This window comes from Apium graveolens, chromosome 6 (genome assembly GCF_009905375.1).
Source record: "Apium graveolens cultivar Ventura chromosome 6, ASM990537v1, whole genome shotgun sequence".
NCBI classification, from domain to species: domain Eukaryota; kingdom Viridiplantae; phylum Streptophyta; class Magnoliopsida; order Apiales; family Apiaceae; genus Apium; species Apium graveolens.
Window position 1 is genome coordinate 12,070,631 of NC_133652.1, and position 18,216 is coordinate 12,088,846.

Here is an 18,216-nt window from a genome sequence, read left to right on the forward strand (position 1 = left end):
GCACTTTTTGCCCTTCTACACTTTCCTGATCTGAATACAGAATAACTAACAGAGAGCTACTTGTTCTCCCTCATTCACCATTCGTTGCTCCTGTACACAAGTCACACCAAACTGCATAAGAATTAATACAAAATGCATTTTGTACTTAGACAGTGGAAATGAGGATTTTGAAATAGATGATAGCTACATGAATTATATTAAAATATACTAAAAGAAGAACAAGTAAGAATCACACACAAAACTTATTTAATTTGGAAGAGGCTACCTACTTGGCAAGTACTTCCTCCAACAGTATATCCTGAATGGGAATCCGAGTAAGCTCATCATCTGCTATTTCAAACAACCATACAAGCTTAAACAAATAAACAAAAATACTATTTAAATATCAGATTGTTGAGCCAGATTTAAGCTCAAAATCAAAACTACAACTAACCATCTACTCAAAATCTTGTAGTTTTTAATTCACAAAAAATATCTGAAACACCTAAGAAAGTTTAACAAAACAGTATAAGATATAATCTAATAAATTGGTAAAGCTGGTGATTGACACGCTATACCAAAATGATTTAGTTAAAACACTAAACTGAGTCATCGAACTAGACAAAGGAACAAGAATCTAATCATAGCCAGAAGATGTATACCTGATCAGGCTGAGCAATATCTGAAAATATAACATCTACCATTCCAACAAGCATACGATACTTGGCTGGATGTCTAGCATCCTCAATAATAGGTATAACATTAGTACGTTTCTTTTCCATATTAACAAAATCCCTACCAGTCCTATGAGAAAACTCAACAGCATACACTACTCCAGACTACAAAAGAGTAGGACAGAAAATTTAAGTACTAATCTGTAAATTCTATTCTATAAAGAGAACGAAACAATAACTATTATTGAAAGGACTACTTACAGGGCCAACGAGATCATACATTCTATTCCACAGTATATGAATAAGTATGCTGCAGCGATGATACATTCTATGCCTTAGACTTATTTATGAATGTAGCAAAAGATCAGAATACACAATTTACTTGTTTTATCTCCTTCCCAGTTAAGTAACAGGCATATTCTTAAAATGGTCCAACTTTTCTTTCCTGGGACTTTATTTTGTATATGAGGATATGGTGAAATTCACATTTAGTTGCCTTGTGCAAATCAGATGAAAAAATGACAAGAACAAAAGACAAAGAAGAAACCAGTAAAATGCACTTTCAAGACTTTGCATAACTAATATATCAAATCCAAGAAGAAGTAATAGATTCAGTTACCATCGTCCTCACCAAAGAATGATTTACAGAAGAGTGTTTAAATAGAAGAATAATTAGAGAACAAGTGCATCAAATTATCGAGAGTTTCAGGGTAAAACTTCCTCTCAAACAAGAAGCAAGGCCGCTTCATTCCGTTCCATATACAAGGTCTAGTCAATACCTTCCTCTGCATACAGAAACAGAAGTACCATAATATTTATATGAACTACAATAGGTTAATAATTAATAACTAATAATGTTATTAGATCAAAAAGGAAGTTTGGTGCACCTTTGCATCACTTGCAATATGTACACCGGTTTCAATTGACTACAACATTGAACAAGTAATTGCACAAAATGTGTTAAAGCAACAACAATGTAAACACGTATAATTATTATCAGTATAGGCTAAATGTACAGAGGCATACTATCAAGGTCTTTAGAAGCTCAAATGTAACATCTTGAGGCCTAAATGATCTTGGGTGCCACTTCATTTCAGACCAATCGACAAATGTTACCGACCAACCCGTAAATCCATTAGGATCAAACATCTGAAAGTAAAATAAGATTGTTTGGTAGCTAATAACATCTTCATTTGAAGAAAGCACATGTAGTTTCAGAACAAACCTTAAAAAAGGTTGGCAAATAATGTTCATCTGAATAGCAATTACGCCCTCCATACCTGGCTGGTGATCCAATACCTCAATTCTTTTGCTTTTTCAGTAATTAACTCGGCAACTCTGTTCTTCTGTAAATTTCTCATCAGAAAACCCCTCTTCATAGAAGTATAGGGCTACCACATTATCCTCAAGAGTGTGAATAGGTACCTGTCACAGTAGATGAACTAGACAATTATTCACATTCACAAGGATGTGCATATTATTCAACAGTAGAATTAAAATTTAAAACCTTAATTAGTAAAAATGATTTTATTATTGCAACATTATGCCATTTCCAGCAGAGGTATAATTCATACCCGATCTCCGTTATTTGAGATGAGGTAATCAAGTTTTGAGGAGGCCATGAGCATATGCAAGTAGGGTTGTCTAAATTACAGAAAAAACAAGTCATCTCCCACTAGGTAGTTACTACAATACTGAGCAATACTAATTTATAGTTATAGAATTCTTAGCACTCTGAGATGTGATGTTGAATTAATTGGCTGGAAGTACTGTATCGTTGTAAGATGCAACCTGCTTCCCCGGGACGTTAGCCATTATTTATTCATTCACCAAGCACTTAAAGATGTAATAAAAAGTGGGTTAAAAATTAAGAAAAAAGGGAGTGCAAACTATTTAATCTTTGTGAGAGGACCAGTTGGTGGAATACTTCAGTAGATGTTTTGGAGGAAAAAGGCAAATGTTTCATAAGAAGGCTAAGTTTTTGTTTGCAGGACGAGAACACTCCCATAGCCAATTAAGGAACTAAAATCTAAAGGAGAAACTCAAAATAGAGTTGTAATAAAGCATTGTAATATAATTGACCGCAGCTCTTGGGAAGCCAACCCTGGCATACTCGTGAAGATGCCTCTTTAGAGATCCCAGCAGAACAGAATGGGGAATGAACATATTTTTGGTTTATGGCATATTTTCATTACAATGCCTATGTTATGAGAAGTACAAATCACTCTAAATACCTAATTAGTACTCTAATTACTCAAACATTCAACTCAAATATCTTAATTAGTGAAACACAAATTAATTATTAATCTAAGCAGAGAGAAGAAGATGCTAAGAAGTTCAAAACCCTAAATATTATCTCGAAATCAAACAAAAAACTAAAATTGAGAAATCTAACTAGAATGAAAAAGAAGAGTTTATAATCGTTGTTGTAGTCAGTACAAGAGAGAGATGAAGAGAGAGAGAGAGAGTACCTTCTGGGAACAAGTGAAGCCGAGAGAGGAGGCTGAGAGTCTGAGATTGTGAATGTTGAGATTGTGAGAGATTTGTCCAAGAAGTCTGAGAATGTGTTTTCATTTGGGGGGGATACCGCCCAAATATTTCACCTAGTAAATAGTGCATATTTTTTATTTTATTTTTATTTTTTCTTTTTAATTATTTAATAATTACTGCTTAAATAGGAAAATAAAAAAAATCTTTGAATTTAAGTATAAGAAATTCTAGATTTAAATCATATTATATGTTATATTGATCATTCACTAGTAAATCAGAATATAATTTAATATTAATTTATGAAAATATTTCTATTTTAATATTTTAAAATTTTAAAAAATATCTAATGTAACACCAGTTGTTGGTGTCACATGTTGTGCAACACCGGAAATTCTCAGCAACACTAGCTTTATAGCTATTATAACATTGCAAGAGAGGTGTTACAATAGGCCACAAATCTCTTATCTAATGTAACGCTCCTTGTGACACCTGCATTACAGTAGCCCACTTATGGCGTAGTGAGAGTTTCAATTTCACTCCCTGAAAAACGGCCATAAACAGTGTGCTCATTGTAATCATCGAATTTAAGTGTATGGAGGTAACTATAGAAAGCTTGTCGCCACTTGCGACAAGTCATCGAAGCAATGACTACATGGTGGGCATCCCTGATAAAAGAAAGAACATGTCTGATCACTTCAACAGGAATATGGTCCATGATAATAAAAAACACTAGCATACAATCTTCATGCACCTAGTGAATTTCAACCAAATTAAAACTTTAAATATCAAGCCAAAAGTTATACATGTGTACTAATATTATTCTTTCAATTATTTTAGGAATCTTTGTTCTAATAGTTTTAGGAACAATAGTTACAATACCCGACCCAAACTATTCATGAATAACCCCCACCTCAAAATACAAAACTAGTTTGGTTGTGAAGAGCTTGGAATATAGGGTTGACCGGTTGAGGCAATATTCCTCTTATAAATTTGAAATATAATTTATAAATATAATTTTTATTCTAAAATTATGTAACTATAAATTATATGGGTCTCGATCAATTCATAACTAATTCTTAAAATGTAGCATTAGAACTAGCAATATAAGACGAATTTTATTGAACTTGTAAATTTTAAATTGACTTTCGGAAACTAGAAATTAGAGTTTCGATTTCACTCCCTGAAAAACGGCTATAAACATTGTGCTCATTGTTATCATCGAATTTAAGTGTATAAAGATAACTATCAAAAGCCTGTCACCACTTGCTATAAGTCACTGATGTAATGACTACATGGTGGGCATCTCCGATAAAAGAAAAAACATGTCCGATCACTTCAACGGGAATATGGTTCATGATAAGCAAAAACACTAGCATACAATCATCATGCACCTAGTGAATTTCAACCAAATTAAAACTTTATATATCAAGCCAAAAAAAAATTCTGCAACTTTTTTTGGATTTTTTTGGGTTTTTTGGATAAAGTACTATATTCTAAGGTAAACTATAGTCTCATATCTTGGGTTGCCTCCCAAGTGATGGAATTATATCGAAGCGGAGGCATGGTAAAACACTTTTACACATATAAAATCCAAATAAAAGCATATAAATCGTGATTAAAACATATGAATCGATTAGTAACCTTTAATAGCGATCCAAAAGCAACGATCGGAGATCCTTAGTAGCTGCCCCTCAAACGTGAAGCACTCCACCGGTATCCACCAAGAAAACGACGTTAAGGAGGAGGAGGAGGTGGAGAGAATTAGGTTTCTCTAAAATTTTTGGGTTGGAATAAAAGTAGGGTTTATAATAGTATATTTATAGGCAAAATTTTCAGCTGAAATTTTCCCATAAAATATTATTATTATTAACCCATTTATTATTCTCATTAATAATTAAAACACCTTTTAATTATTAATCCTTTTTCTAAACAGTTTAGAAATAATTCTCTCTCTTTATTTAATTTCCAAAAATTAAATTCTTAATTAATAATATAAAGAACTTTTCTTAATTAATTTATATTCAATTAAATCTCATTTAATCAATTATTAAATTTGCCAATTAATTATTTATTTCATAAATAAATAATTATCAGCCATTATTAATTAATTCCTCCACCATTAAATCATTCTCTTTTTATGGTGTGACCCTGTAGGTTCAATATTAAGCCGGTAGTAGAAATAAATAATAATAAAACTATTTTATCATTATTTATATAAATTCTCTAATTTATTAAATATGATTAATTAATTAATCATATTTATTCTACATCGTGAGGGATACTTCTCAGCATATCGCGACTATCCGGATAATACGAATTCACTGCTTAGAATACCAAGAACCTATTCAGTGAATAGTTATCGTACAATAAACTCCTTATACCCTACAATGTCCTGATTAAATACAAGGCATGGATCTTGTGTCAAGCCTATCTAATTTAATCACTTGCTTACCATTTACTATGCTTAGTTCTATGCAAATTAGAAACTCCTTTCTAATTTTATTCACTCTGGCCAGAGATTCCTGAACTAGCATAAATGGATCAGCCTTGAACATTCGCTTCCTTCACTGGAAGGGGTAGATCCTTTATTGATCATACACTATCTTCGTGTACAAATTTCTATACCCAGTAGAGCCCTAATAATTGTCCTTGGAGACTAAGAACTAAACCAAAGCATAGTTCAGAGTACACAAGATGACTATGATGACCTCAAGTCTAAGGATACTTGTACAACTATCACTATGTGAACAACTGCTGACATGTGAGTGAACTCCATCAGTTGTTCAGCTGTGCGAGTCATGTTCAGTGAACTTATTCTATAATAAGCACCTACATACTAGCTATAGTGTTACCACACAAATGTCTATGAGAACAGACATCCCTCATAATGAAGCAAACATAGTATGTACCGATCTTTGCGGATTATTAATTACCAGTTAGTAATCCTATGATCAGGAACTATTTAAGTTTAGAGTTATCATCTTTTAGGTCTCACTATTATGATCTCATCATAATCCATAAAAAGCTTTACTCTAAACTATGGTATATCTTATTTAAACACTTAAATAGATAGAGCCCGTAATAAAAACAAAACAAGTCTTTTATTAATATCAATGAAATCAAAACAGATTACATAAAAAGTTATTCCTAAATCCTAATACATGATTGGACTTAGGACATATTCCTTTCACCAGGAAGCGCTTCTTTTACGTCATTAGCTTGACGTGGAGTTATGCGATTAAGTTGACAATAAAATGGCACTAAACACTTCACGGTTTGCCGTTTCCCATAATAGTGCTTCATCTCTGTCCATTTACTTTGAATGCTTGGCCTGGATCGTTCTCAAAAATCTCCACCGCTCCATGTGGAAACACAGTTTTGACAATAAATGGTCCAGACCACCTTGATTTCAACTTTCCAGGAAAAAGTCGGAGACGAGAGTTGAATAGAAGAACTTGTTGCCCCGACACGAATGACTTAAGCGATAGCTTCTTGTCATGCCACCTTTTTATACATGTGTATTAGTTTTCTTCTTTCACTTGTTTTAGGAATCTTTGTTCTAATTATTTTAGGAACAATAGTTATAATACCCGACCAAAATTATTCATGAATAACCCCCACCTCAAAATACCAAGCTAGTTTGGTTGGGAAGAATTTGGAATAGAGGGTTGACCGGTTGAGGCATTATTCCTCTTATCGAGTTATATTCTGTGACTGAATGAATTTGTTTAATTTGAAATATAGTTTATAAGTTAAAATTTTATTCTAAAATTATGTAACTATAAATTATATGGGTCTCGATCAATTCATAACTAATCCTTAAAATGTAGCATTAGAACCAGCAATATAAGACAAGATTTATTGAACTCGTAAATTTTAAATAACTCTCGGAAACTAGAAATTAGAGTTTCGATTTCACTCCCTGAAAAACGGCCATAAAGTGTGCTCATTGTGATCATCGAATTTAAGTCTATGGAGGTAACTATAGAAATCCTGTTGGCACTTGCGACAAGTCATCAATGTAATGACTACATGGTGGGCATCCCCGATAAAAGAAAAAATATGTCCGATCACTTCAATAGGATTATGGTCCATGATAATCAAAAATAGTAGTATACAATCTTCATGCACCTAGTAAATTTCAACCAAATTAAAATTTTATATGTCAAGCCAAAAATTATACAGGTGTATTAGTATTCTTTTTTCACATGTTTTAGAATCTTTGTTTAAATTATTTTAGAAACAATAGTTACAATACCCGACCCAAGGATCCGGCTAAATCCAGTCGGGTACCCAAGCTCTTTAGAAAAATTGTTTTAGATCTATATCTCACTATATAGATCCAGTCAGGTACCCAGGCTCTTTGGCCCATCTCAAGGATCTGGCTAAATCCCGGTCCTTAGGATTAAGTGTATACTCAATCCCAGACATCACTATCCAGTCCATAGCGGAGCAACCGGAATAATCGGTATGCTTTGATATATCCCAATACCAGAATATATCAATATGTATATGTAACTATCGAAATATAAAAAGAATTCAATAATCGAAAGGAAATATGAACAAAAGAATAACAATTGCGTATCAGTGTTTGGGAATAGAAATCAAAAGAGTGCAAGTGTGATAAGAATCTAGAGAACTATCACTATTCCGAAATTAGAATAGGGGAAAACTTGCCTTTCACGTGATTTACTCCAAGTACTTTACCTTCGTCTATCACCGACTCGACTTGCCTTATTGGTTCTGCTTCTATCAAAGAAATAGATTTATTTAGTCATCTCGCACCTTCATCACATCTCAAACCGACTTCACATAGCTTCCATTATTTACCCATTCGCATTTTATTGAATCGTTTATTATTTAATAGCACATATGGCTCGATTAATCACATAATACATATAAACACATAAGTCACATAATCACTTTAGGTTTAAAATAATTTTTAGAATCGAAATCGACTCGATGTTTGCTTCACTGATCACTAACTGACTCGTTCCTTTGCTTCACTGATCACTAACTGACTCGTTCCTATTTCTTTCGGAATTTATTGGACTCGTCTCTATACGCAACAAGGCTTATAATCAAATAAATAACCAAGGACAACTAGTTTCTAAAAGAAATTGGGTTTTAATATTGTTTTTAATGAAAATAGGTCATTTTTCAGAGAAAAAGGACTTTCGTTTCGCTCGAATCAGATAAACGGTTCAATTAATATCAGTTAAACACTGATAAATCAATTTATCCTTTAATATAAATAATTATTACTAATTTTTAAATCCTAAAAGTATTTTTAAATAATTATTTGAGAAAAATCAGACTCAAAAATGAATTTTCTATAATTTTTGGAATTAATATAAATTTATTATGATTTATTGAAAATTATTTGACTAATTATTAGATTAATTAATCATTTTTAAATAATTAATAATTAATAAATAAATAATTATTAATTAAAGAACTAATTATTATGAGTTATCATAATTTAAAATAATTATTTCCTAATTTTTGAAATTAAATACAACTTATCACAATTTATTTGATTAGACTGATTACACTTAAATAATTATTCGCTATAAACAATTATTACATAATCTAGACATAATTAAATAAATCAATCGATACTCATATCTCATCTCGAATCCCTAAAATTCGAAACGAATTTCGAATAATTACGAGTCACTCGCTTGAATCGATAAATTATCGAATCAATAATTGAATTAGGTGATCCAATTATTTAATCTTATTTATTAACTAACTAATTAAATAATAAATAATAAATAGTTACATAAATAAATAGATAAATAATTAAATAAATAAATAATAATTACATTTTCGAATTTCTAAATAAATAAAATAATATAGAAATTATTTACAAAATAAATCAGATTTTTAATCTGATTTTTATTTGATTTTATAATTTAGAAAAAAAACTAATTTCTAAATTACAAAATAAAAATAATTGATAGAATTCTAAAAACATAATTCAGGAAAGGATTTGGGGGTTTTTGGATCGAACCCAGGTCGAACACCGGGTTGGAACCGGGTCGCACCCGGGTCGTCCAAGAACTGCCCCCCACACCGGCGTCGTCACCGGTGGTTTCCGGTAAACGAAACCGGCGAACACAGTCAGCTAAAACACAGGTTTTAGTCTGGGTTTCTCCCACGAGTTCAGTCCGCAACATCTCTTGGTGCCTTCCCCTCCTTCCCCCGCCTTCCCCCGTCGCTGCTTTGCCGCCAACTGGGCCGGAAACTGAAGAACGCGGCGGCGGCGTTTCCCGGCGGGCACGCAAACGGAAGCCAAACACAACAAATCTGGTACCAATCGGTTGTAAAAACGATGATCTATTCCTTCGTAACAACGATTACATCTAGCAATCAACGATTCGTAAAAACCCGAATTTAAGAACAACCCGAAAATTACAACTTTAATTTCAACTAATCAAAGGATAAAATTGATTACATAAAGCTATAGAGAATTCAATAAGCTTTGCAACGAGTACTTACATGCTTGATTTGGATGTCAGAATCACGTTGAAATCTCTGATTGAAATCAAGAACTCAAGAACCCTAATTATGGGATAGGGATTTTTGACTGATTTTCTGAATTTTTATGATTAATTAATAATTAATTAATAAAAATTAGGCTATTTATAGCAATACAAATAATACCCCTAATTAAAATCAAGGGTCTAATTATATATTTAATAAAATTACTTGGCCCCAATTTTTATAATTTTTTAGTATTGAAATTTCATTTTTAAATATTATATATATATAATATGCCAAAATTTCCCAAAAATTGTGAATAATTCAAAAATAAAAAGAAATGGTATAAATGAAAGTCCTATCATTTGTAAAAATAAAAATGTGATTTTTGTGGGGGTTTTAACACCCAATGGGGCCCGGAAATGTTATTTTTCGTGAAACTACAAAATTTATAAGATACCTAGGTGTTCAGAATAACACGATGGTACAAGTCGTTTGTTGAAAAATAAGGCCCATTATTTTATATGGAATATCAGCTATAAAATCATAGTTTGGGTCTTATAACCTTTAATACAAAGGCTATAAATACAAAATAAAATATCCGAAAATACCTGGAAAATATCCCGACGATACAGAATACTCATAACACGTAACAGTTAGGGTTTTATAGCTAGTTGCACATAAAGGACTAATTAGAACACATAATTTATTATAAATATGATATAATACAAGCGTAATTTCTTAGGCGTTACACAGACTCTGGTTCAATGTTATCATGTGGTTCTCGATCTTCATCGAAATGTATTATCCTCCCACTGATTTTCTTAGATAGTAGTTCTCCCTTAAGAAATACAGCGATCCGAGCAACAAACACTTTATTCTCGTAAGGATTATGAAATTATACCCTTTAGTCTCACTTGGGTATCCCACAAAATAACATCTATCTAGCTTTGGTCCAAGTTTGTCAAAGGCTAAACATTTCACAAACGCTTCACGTCTCCAAATTTTCATAAATGACATGCTATAACGTTTCTCAGTCCATATCTCATATGGAGTCTTTTGAACTGCTTTTTTTTGGAACTCGGTTAAGTGTATATGTAGTCGTTTCTAGAGCATAACCTCAGAAACTGATTGGAAGATTCGCTTGACTTATCATCGATCACACCATGTCCAACACGGTACGACTTCTCCACTCAGAATCTCTATTCCATTGAGGTGCTCTAGAAGGAGTAAGTTGTGATACAATACCACACTCCTTCAAGAAACTCTTGAATTTGAGGCTTAAGTATTTTCCTTCACGATCTGATTGTAAAACTTTCAATATTTTCCCCTGTTTGCTTTTCTACTTCGAACTTATATTCTTTGAACACTTCAAAAAAATCGGATTTGTTCTTCATAAGGTATATATATCCATATTTACTGAAATCATTAGTAACTTTATGAAATAGTATAAGCCACGCCTTACCATCATACGCATTCGACCACATATATTACAATGTATAAGTCCAAATTATTTGGTGGCCCTTTCACCTTATCGAGTAAAAGAAGCTTTAGTCATTTTCCAATGAGACAAAGTTCACATCTTTCGTATGATTCAAAATCAAACTTATCCAAGTATGCATCAAAGCGTAACCCAGAAATGTGTTTCTCATTATATGGATTAAACGGTAATGCTAGAGGTAATGTTTGATTTGAATCATTTTAGAACATATAAATTGTTAACTAATTGTGCAATATTATAAGCTCTATCATTGAAATAGAATAAACAACTGTTGTTTATTTAATTAAAATGAAAATCGTTCTTGATATGACAAGAAATTGATATAATGTCTCTGCTAAAGGCAAGCACATATTAACAATTTACCAATTTCTCAACTTCACCTTATGGGCAAAATTAGGTACCGAGTTTTTTCAACTAGAGCAGTAACTTTTGCTCCAATTCTAACCCGATACATGAAGATTTATCATTGATGGCCTTCTTATTTAGATCTTTTAAATAAGCTCGACAGTTTAACTTCCAATCATCTGGTTATTACCACAGAAGTGACAACTGTCTTCTTTAGCAACATCACTAATAGGCATTAAAAGCCCCACTGGGATTGGACTCTGGTTTGACACTAAAATAAATCAAAGCTTAACATTGCCTGTCCACTTTCCATTTGCATTCCATGTGTACATCATCAATATGGACGTAGTTCATACCTTCATCCTGTTATTTTTAGCAGTTCTAAATATGCCTTACAACTCAATGGGTGTTTTGTCTATCTCATTCATTTTGTTCATAACAAACTGAAAATAGAAGTTGTTCAAAGATTGCTTGATCAAATCAAGATGAGTCTATGGACCAATCTTAAAATCCAAAATATCAAGGTACGTATACCTATCATCTTTACAACATTTTTTCCAACCGGATCTCATTCTCCCATTTATGCAAATTTATAGTATCTTATTATGGTTTGGCAAAGTGTATACGAAGCAACAAATTTGTTAAAAGCGGGTGTTAGATGTGAAATAAGTATAGACGAGAAGATAAGTATCACAAACCAACCATTGTTGGATGATGAGGAGAATTTATATATTACATCACACTTAGAAGTATTTGAAAATAATAAGTTGACATCTTTTATGTGCAGTAATATAAGATAGTGGGATGAGGATGTAATTCGAGACTTGTTTCATAAAAGGTATCAACAATGTACTTTACGGACTATGTTAAGTCATCGTCGAGTGGATGATATAATCTATCAGGGAAAGGAAAATTCAGGGAATAACCCAGTTAAAAGTGCATATAATTTTCTTCAAGAATAAAAAAGTCGGCGGAGAAGGGAGGACAAACTACGAAGCAAACTGTGGAAAATAAAGACCTCAACAAAAGTTTTAAATATTGTATGAAGAACATTGACGAACTGTTTGGCTATCATGATGGTTAACACTTCAACAAGCCCTAATCGTTCGATAATACCCAGTATGTAGTGGTGAGGAAAAAATCAATTTTTCACACTTTGATTTTATGTCCTCTTGCAATTTAATGTTGGCAGATAATGATCCCAGATGTCATGCTAGTTTTAAATGGCGAGTTTCATGATTGGTTAAAAAGGGCGGTAGACAGTTGTAATAAAGAAAGACGTGCACTAGTGGTAATCATTTGTCGGAGTATACGGAGAGTAAAAAATGAGAAGTATTGGAACAAAAAATAATGTTCGATAAATAATATTTTAGCATGGGCAAAGCATGAACTTGTTCAATAAAGAATGCTCGGGATCGTTCAATAGGAGCTTTACTCCAGTTGAGAATTGAATGGAAGAATTGAAGGGGACAGAATGAAAAAAGATGGTGATCGAATCAGACTGCCTGACTGTAATTTAAGCTATAAGAAACAAGGTATTAGTGTGTTCACCTTTTGATTTGGTGATAGAAGAGTGTAGAAAGGAGGTTGAATAATTAAATGAACAACCATATTTAACGTTGTGATAATATGATTGTTCATTTTTTAATTAAGGAGTCATATTTTTTCCGTATCGAGTTATTGATATGAGGGAGCTCAATAATATTCTGTTAGCTAATTTATCTTAATATACGATATCTCATTCATCAAAAGAAATTGGGAAACATGTTTTGTATTTACATAATTATATTTTGAATATTAATTTATCAATAAGAGTGTTTTTATGTTACTATCAATTTAAAGATAAAAAGTAGAGGTAATCAGACGACCTAACGGCTATCAACAAAATTTTACATTTTAAAATTTTAATATTATAATATAGATAAATTGATTAATTTATTTAATTTTTTTTTAAAAAAAATCAGACTATTTATCCACACACGGTGTATAAGTATTTATTAAGTAATCATGTATCTAACCCTTATTCTTTTTAAATACAAGTCCAAACCGCAATAAAACAACCCAACTTAATTTTAGGCGTCCAGACGCGCAATTTAAAAATTGTACAACTAGTACACCACCGCCATTTACATTTCCCGACTCTCTATTACACATACATCTCTTTCTTCTGTTTTTTAATAAAAACCTTGATTACAGCCGCAAGCACCCATTTTTCAAGAAATAAGCTGGTAGAGTTCAATCTTAGTTGATCAAGAACAAGAGGAAGTAGAGTTAAAGATAGATACATACACGTAATCATCACTTGCCCCCAATTCTTGGTAATTTCCCCCTGCCTTTTTTATCCTTTCATGCATCTCTCTCTCTCTCTCTCTCTCTCTCTCTCTCGTGTACAGGCCTATTTGTCTTTACCCAATTTCTTGAAATGATTCTTGTTTTGTGTAAGGCCTGTTACTTGCGCATGTTACTAGTTGATTAGTTCCATGTTATAAATTTACGTACATACATGTTTAGTTTAGTCTCTGGCTTAGTTTGTGTAATATGCTTATTTACCGTTACCCATTTTCTTGAAATTGATTCTTGTTTTTTTTTATGTAGATATGCTATTATAATGAATTCTGATCAAGGGGGTGGAGATGATTCAGATTATAGGGATAAAGTGGGTCTGTTATGTAGTAGTAGCACTGGGCATGAGAAAGCTGAGGAGGTCGAAAGAGATATAGATGGAAATGGTGGAGATATCATGAGAAAGGAGGAGGTAGAAGAAATTGTTGATAGAAAAGGTGCCACTGTAACAAGAACGGAGAGTATGCAGGATCCAGATTTGAGTGGAATTGAGGCTTTTGATAGCACTGGGCCTGAGGAAGTTGAGGAGGTAAAAGGGATTGTGGATGGAACTTCTGGAGGTATTACGAGAAAGGAGGAGGTAGAAGAAGTTGTTAATAGAAATGGTGCCAATATCAAAAGAACAGAGAGTATGCAGGATTCAGATTTGAGTGGGACTGAGGCTTTTGACAGCGCTGGGCATGAGAAAGTTGAGGAGGTAAAAGGAATTGTAAGTGGAAATTGTGGAGGTATCACAAGAGAGGAGAGTATGGTTAGTGAAATTTCTCTGCAGAATTCTGATTTGAGTGGGGCTGCGGCCATCGGTATCACCAGGCATGAGCAAGTAGACCTTGTAGAAGTAAGGCATGAGCAAGTAGAATTGGAGGAGGAAGGGATTGTAGATAAAATTGGGGGTGGGATCACAAGGGAGAGTATGGCTAGTGCTGCTTCTATGCAGAATTTGGATTTGACTAGGACCGAGGCTATTATTAGCACAAGACTTGAAGAAGTAGATTTTCAGGTGGTAGAAGGGATTCTAGATGGAAATGGTGGCGGTATCACAAGAAGGGAGAGTATGGATAGTGTTGCTTTGTTGCGAAATTTGGATTTGAGTAGGACCGACGCTATTGATAGCACAAGGCACGAACAAGTAGATGTTGAGGAGGCAGAAGGAAATGGTTGTGGTACCAGCACAAGTGAGAGTATGGGCAGTGCTACTCCTATGCAGAGTTCAGTTTCTCAGTCCCACACAAATTCACATTCAGATACATTGGAACAAGGTCAGTGAGAGAGTCTTACAATCACATTTAATTATACTCTGAATTTAGTTATGCTCGTGCTCTTAGCTTAATTTAGTCCATAGCATATAATTATACACTGAATTTTAAATTGCTAGTATACTAAATTCATTGACATTGCTTACGTTTGTGGTTATGTGAAGATGTTTCTATATATCTATGTATGAGTGAAGTCGACTTATTACAATACACTGAATATATATCATCTCTTCGGTTCGATTCATAATCGTTATATCTAATCTGTTTGATTGATTTTTGGTGTATTTATTTGGAAGTGAAGCTGATTTATAGATGTATACTGTATTGTGGTTCAAATAACACTTAACAGACCAGAGGGGAGTACTTTTTTTTGAAAATCTGTAGTATTAAAGCTTCCCATTAAAGCTACTTATTAATTGTCCATTGTTACTCCTTGAATTTTGCTGTTATGTTCGGTTTCATTATTATGTTTTGATATGTATATTGTGTATTGAATCATGCCCTTCTTTGCAGATAAAGGCTTGGATACGCTACCTGACCATGTTGTTGGACATGTACTCTCACTTCTTGGAGATGCCAGGGAATTAATAAAGGCATCACTGACGTCAAGTAGATTTAGATTGGCTGTTTATAATCATCTGCACTCGCTCAGATTTGAGCTCAAAGATTGGAGCGGATACCTGAATTTCACTTCGGAACGGCTCGAATACTTGATTATGGAAATTGTCCTGCAAATGAATGGACTGAGATCCTTGGTTATAAAGATGGAAGGTGCTATAATGGTGTCTGCAGCTTGTGTGACCGAGTGTTTGATGCACACAAGGGAATCGCTTGAGGAATTTAATTATAGCGTGTGGACAGCACCAAATTTGAACAATGTTCTGGTGAACCTGCAAGCCATGTCAAGGTTGAGAGTGTTGTCATTGGGCCATGGGCATGTAGAAGAAGTTCCTGACCATCTTCGGCTTCACACCGTGAATTCATTCTCTGTTACCCATCTTATAATTTCCTCAGAAGGTATCACACGGGTGTTTGCTGCTTGTATAAACCTTAAAGATCTGCAACTTAATTCAGTTGTTATAGATGAAGATGGATTAGACACATATCTTAAAGTGCAGATGAGATCTCTCAAAAAGGTTTCGTTTTAAAGGCTTAAAGTGAAAGTTGTAGCGCTGATGTCAGAACACCTCGAGAGCCTTAAGGTGAACCATTGTAGGATCTCAACCTTCAAGGTTGAGGGAAAACATTATTTGCGCTTGCTTCAACTAAATGGTATTAATTCTTTGGAGAATTTTTACTTTGAAGAAAAGCCAGACTCTTTGGAGGTTGTTAGTCTAGGAAATATTGAGATTTCATGGGAGGTGATCCATGAGGTAATTGGATCGGCAAGCCTGATACAGAATCTTAGTCTTCTACACATTGACGGCGTGGACTTTGAAACTATTTCTACAAGTTTTCCGCTGTTGAAGAAACTTTCAATTAGCTATCCAAAGGCCACTGTGAACCTTTCAGACAGACTTCAGTTTGCTACCTTGGGGATTTTAGAGATAGAGTGGGATGAAGCTGACCAGCACTTCGCAAAATGGGTTGAAAAACTCATTCTCAAGTGTCCAGAACTTTTCGAGTGTGTCGTCACAGGATTCATATCAAAGATCAGTTCTGACAAACTTTGTAGCAACATGCAGTCGGCTTCAATGCTCTATGAACGGTTTAGAGATGTTAAGTTTGAGAAAGTGCGATTTACAGTAAACTATGCTTAGGAGATCACTAAGATTAGCATAATATTTCTGTGTTAGGTTACAATGCAATGCTTAGGAGTAATTGGAGGTCATGTGGAAAGTGCCAGAGGTTTCAAGGGAACAATTTCGAAGAACAATGGAGCATGTGGGCAGTATGTTGCAAATGTAATCATTTTGGCTAAAAAAGTTGCTCTCCATCACCTTTGACGGTGGAAGATGTTGATACAAAGATTTTTTTTCCCCATTCCTTTTGTGATTTGTAAATTGTGAAAATTAATCACATGATCTGTATTTCGTATATTGTAATGATTGATTCATAACTGAAATTTCTTTTTCTTTTTTTCTTTTTTTTTATGATCATAATTTTTACAGTATATCTTTTCTGAGGTTGATTTCTTTTGTATACGTTTTTGTTTTTTCTTTTAAAATTTATTATGATTGTTGTGGTCAGATGGGAATCTGATGCTTGTCCTTAAAAAGTGAGAGAAAGGAAGTTGTAATATAAAAGGGATGTCTCAGGATTTTCTTTGTTTTGGGTTCTTGCATTTTGAGAAAAAGTTCAAAACTTTGTTCTGATTGTGATTAGCAAGGCTGTTTCAGGATTTTCTTTGTTTTGGGCACTTGCATCTTGAGAAAAAGGTCATATTTTGTTCTATTTGTGATTTATAGGCTTGTCTTAGGGTTATCTTTGTTGTGTGTACAGGAAATTTGAGAAAAAGATTGAATCTTGGTTTTGTTTGTAAATTGTGATTAATCAAGCTAGCTCGAGCTTTCTTTGTTTCGGGTACTTGGATTTTGAGAAAAAAATTGTATCTTTGTTGTGTTTGGGATTACTAGGGCTGTCTCAGGCTTTTTATCTGTTTTGGGTACTTGGCTTTTGAGAAAAAAAATTACATTTTTGTTGTATTTGTGATTGATAGCCACAGGCTCCCTGACTTGTAAAAATATGAAAAATGGGTGATCATTTAGTTCTTGATGTGGACTGGCTTGTGAAGCCTGGGATATATTATGGGTTAGATGAAAGGCGATCTATGCCGCCTGAGATGTTGGCGGTGGGTAAATCCTCCTCTGCCTCATCATCTGCGGTGGGAGCATCAGATGAGGGAATGGATGAAGAAGCGCCCCTTTTAACCACGGCCGAGTGCCGTATTTGCCAGGATGAGGATGATATTAGCAATATGGATTTACCTTGTGTTTGCAGCGGCAGTCTTAAGATAATTTACAAGTTTCTGTTTTTTCTTTTAAAATTTATTTTGATTGTTGTGGTCAGGTTGGAATGTGGTGCTTGTCCTGAAAACGTGAGAGAAAGGAACGTGAGGAATTAGGGGGCGAGAATTTTGAAGTTGTGAATTTTTGTTGTTTGTCATGAAATTGGACGTAAAAAAAATTAAAGGTCTCTAAAA

At 33.6% G+C, this 18,216-nt stretch overlaps 2 protein-coding genes and 1 pseudogene across 3 annotated transcripts; 2 read left to right on the plus strand and 1 right to left on the minus strand.

The window, feature by feature from the left end:
- Positions 1 to 271: 271 nt before the first annotated feature.
- Positions 272 to 333, minus strand: LOC141669825 (small nucleolar RNA snoR60; annotated as a pseudogene).
- A 13,240-nt stretch (positions 334 to 13,573) lies between these two features.
- LOC141663807 (uncharacterized) lies at positions 13,574 to 17,172 on the plus strand. Of its 2 annotated transcripts, none has more exons than XM_074469632.1 (3): positions 13,574 to 13,793; positions 14,071 to 15,077; positions 15,588 to 17,172. In XM_074469632.1, exons 2-3 carry the CDS (start codon positions 14,084 to 14,086, stop codon positions 16,220 to 16,222), a joined length of 1,629 nt encoding a protein of 542 aa, XP_074325733.1. In that variant the 5' UTR covers positions 13,574 to 13,793; positions 14,071 to 14,083; the 3' UTR covers positions 16,223 to 17,172. The 2 variants fall into 2 exon arrangements, with proteins under 2 accessions (XP_074325733.1, XP_074325734.1); XM_074469633.1 differs by lacking the exon at positions 13,574 to 13,793 and adding an exon at positions 13,845 to 13,913.
- LOC141664589 (F-box/LRR-repeat protein At1g67190-like) lies at positions 16,250 to 17,020 on the plus strand. Its single transcript, XM_074470547.1, has 2 exons — positions 16,250 to 16,819; positions 16,871 to 17,020. The coding sequence occupies exons 1-2, from the start codon at positions 16,250 to 16,252 to the stop codon at positions 17,018 to 17,020; spliced, it is 720 nt and encodes a 239-aa protein (XP_074326648.1).
- Positions 17,173 to 18,216: the final 1,044 nt, after the last annotated feature.

Excerpts from the sequence above, each read along its gene's own strand:
- LOC141664589 (XM_074470547.1), top strand. The coding sequence starts at position 16,250 with ATGTCAGAACACCTCGAGAGCCTTAAGGTGAACCATTGTAGGATCTCA. Across the intron at positions 16,820-16,870 it reads TTGAGAAAGTGCGATTTACA|GTTACAATGCAATGCTTAGG; the intron begins GTAAACTATGCT and ends TTTCTGTGTTAG.
- LOC141663807 (XM_074469632.1), top strand. The coding sequence starts at position 14,084 with ATGAATTCTGATCAAGGGGGTGGAGATGATTCAGATTATAGGGATAAA. Across the intron at positions 15,078-15,587 it reads TTCAGATACATTGGAACAAG|ATAAAGGCTTGGATACGCTA; the intron begins GTCAGTGAGAGA and ends CCTTCTTTGCAG.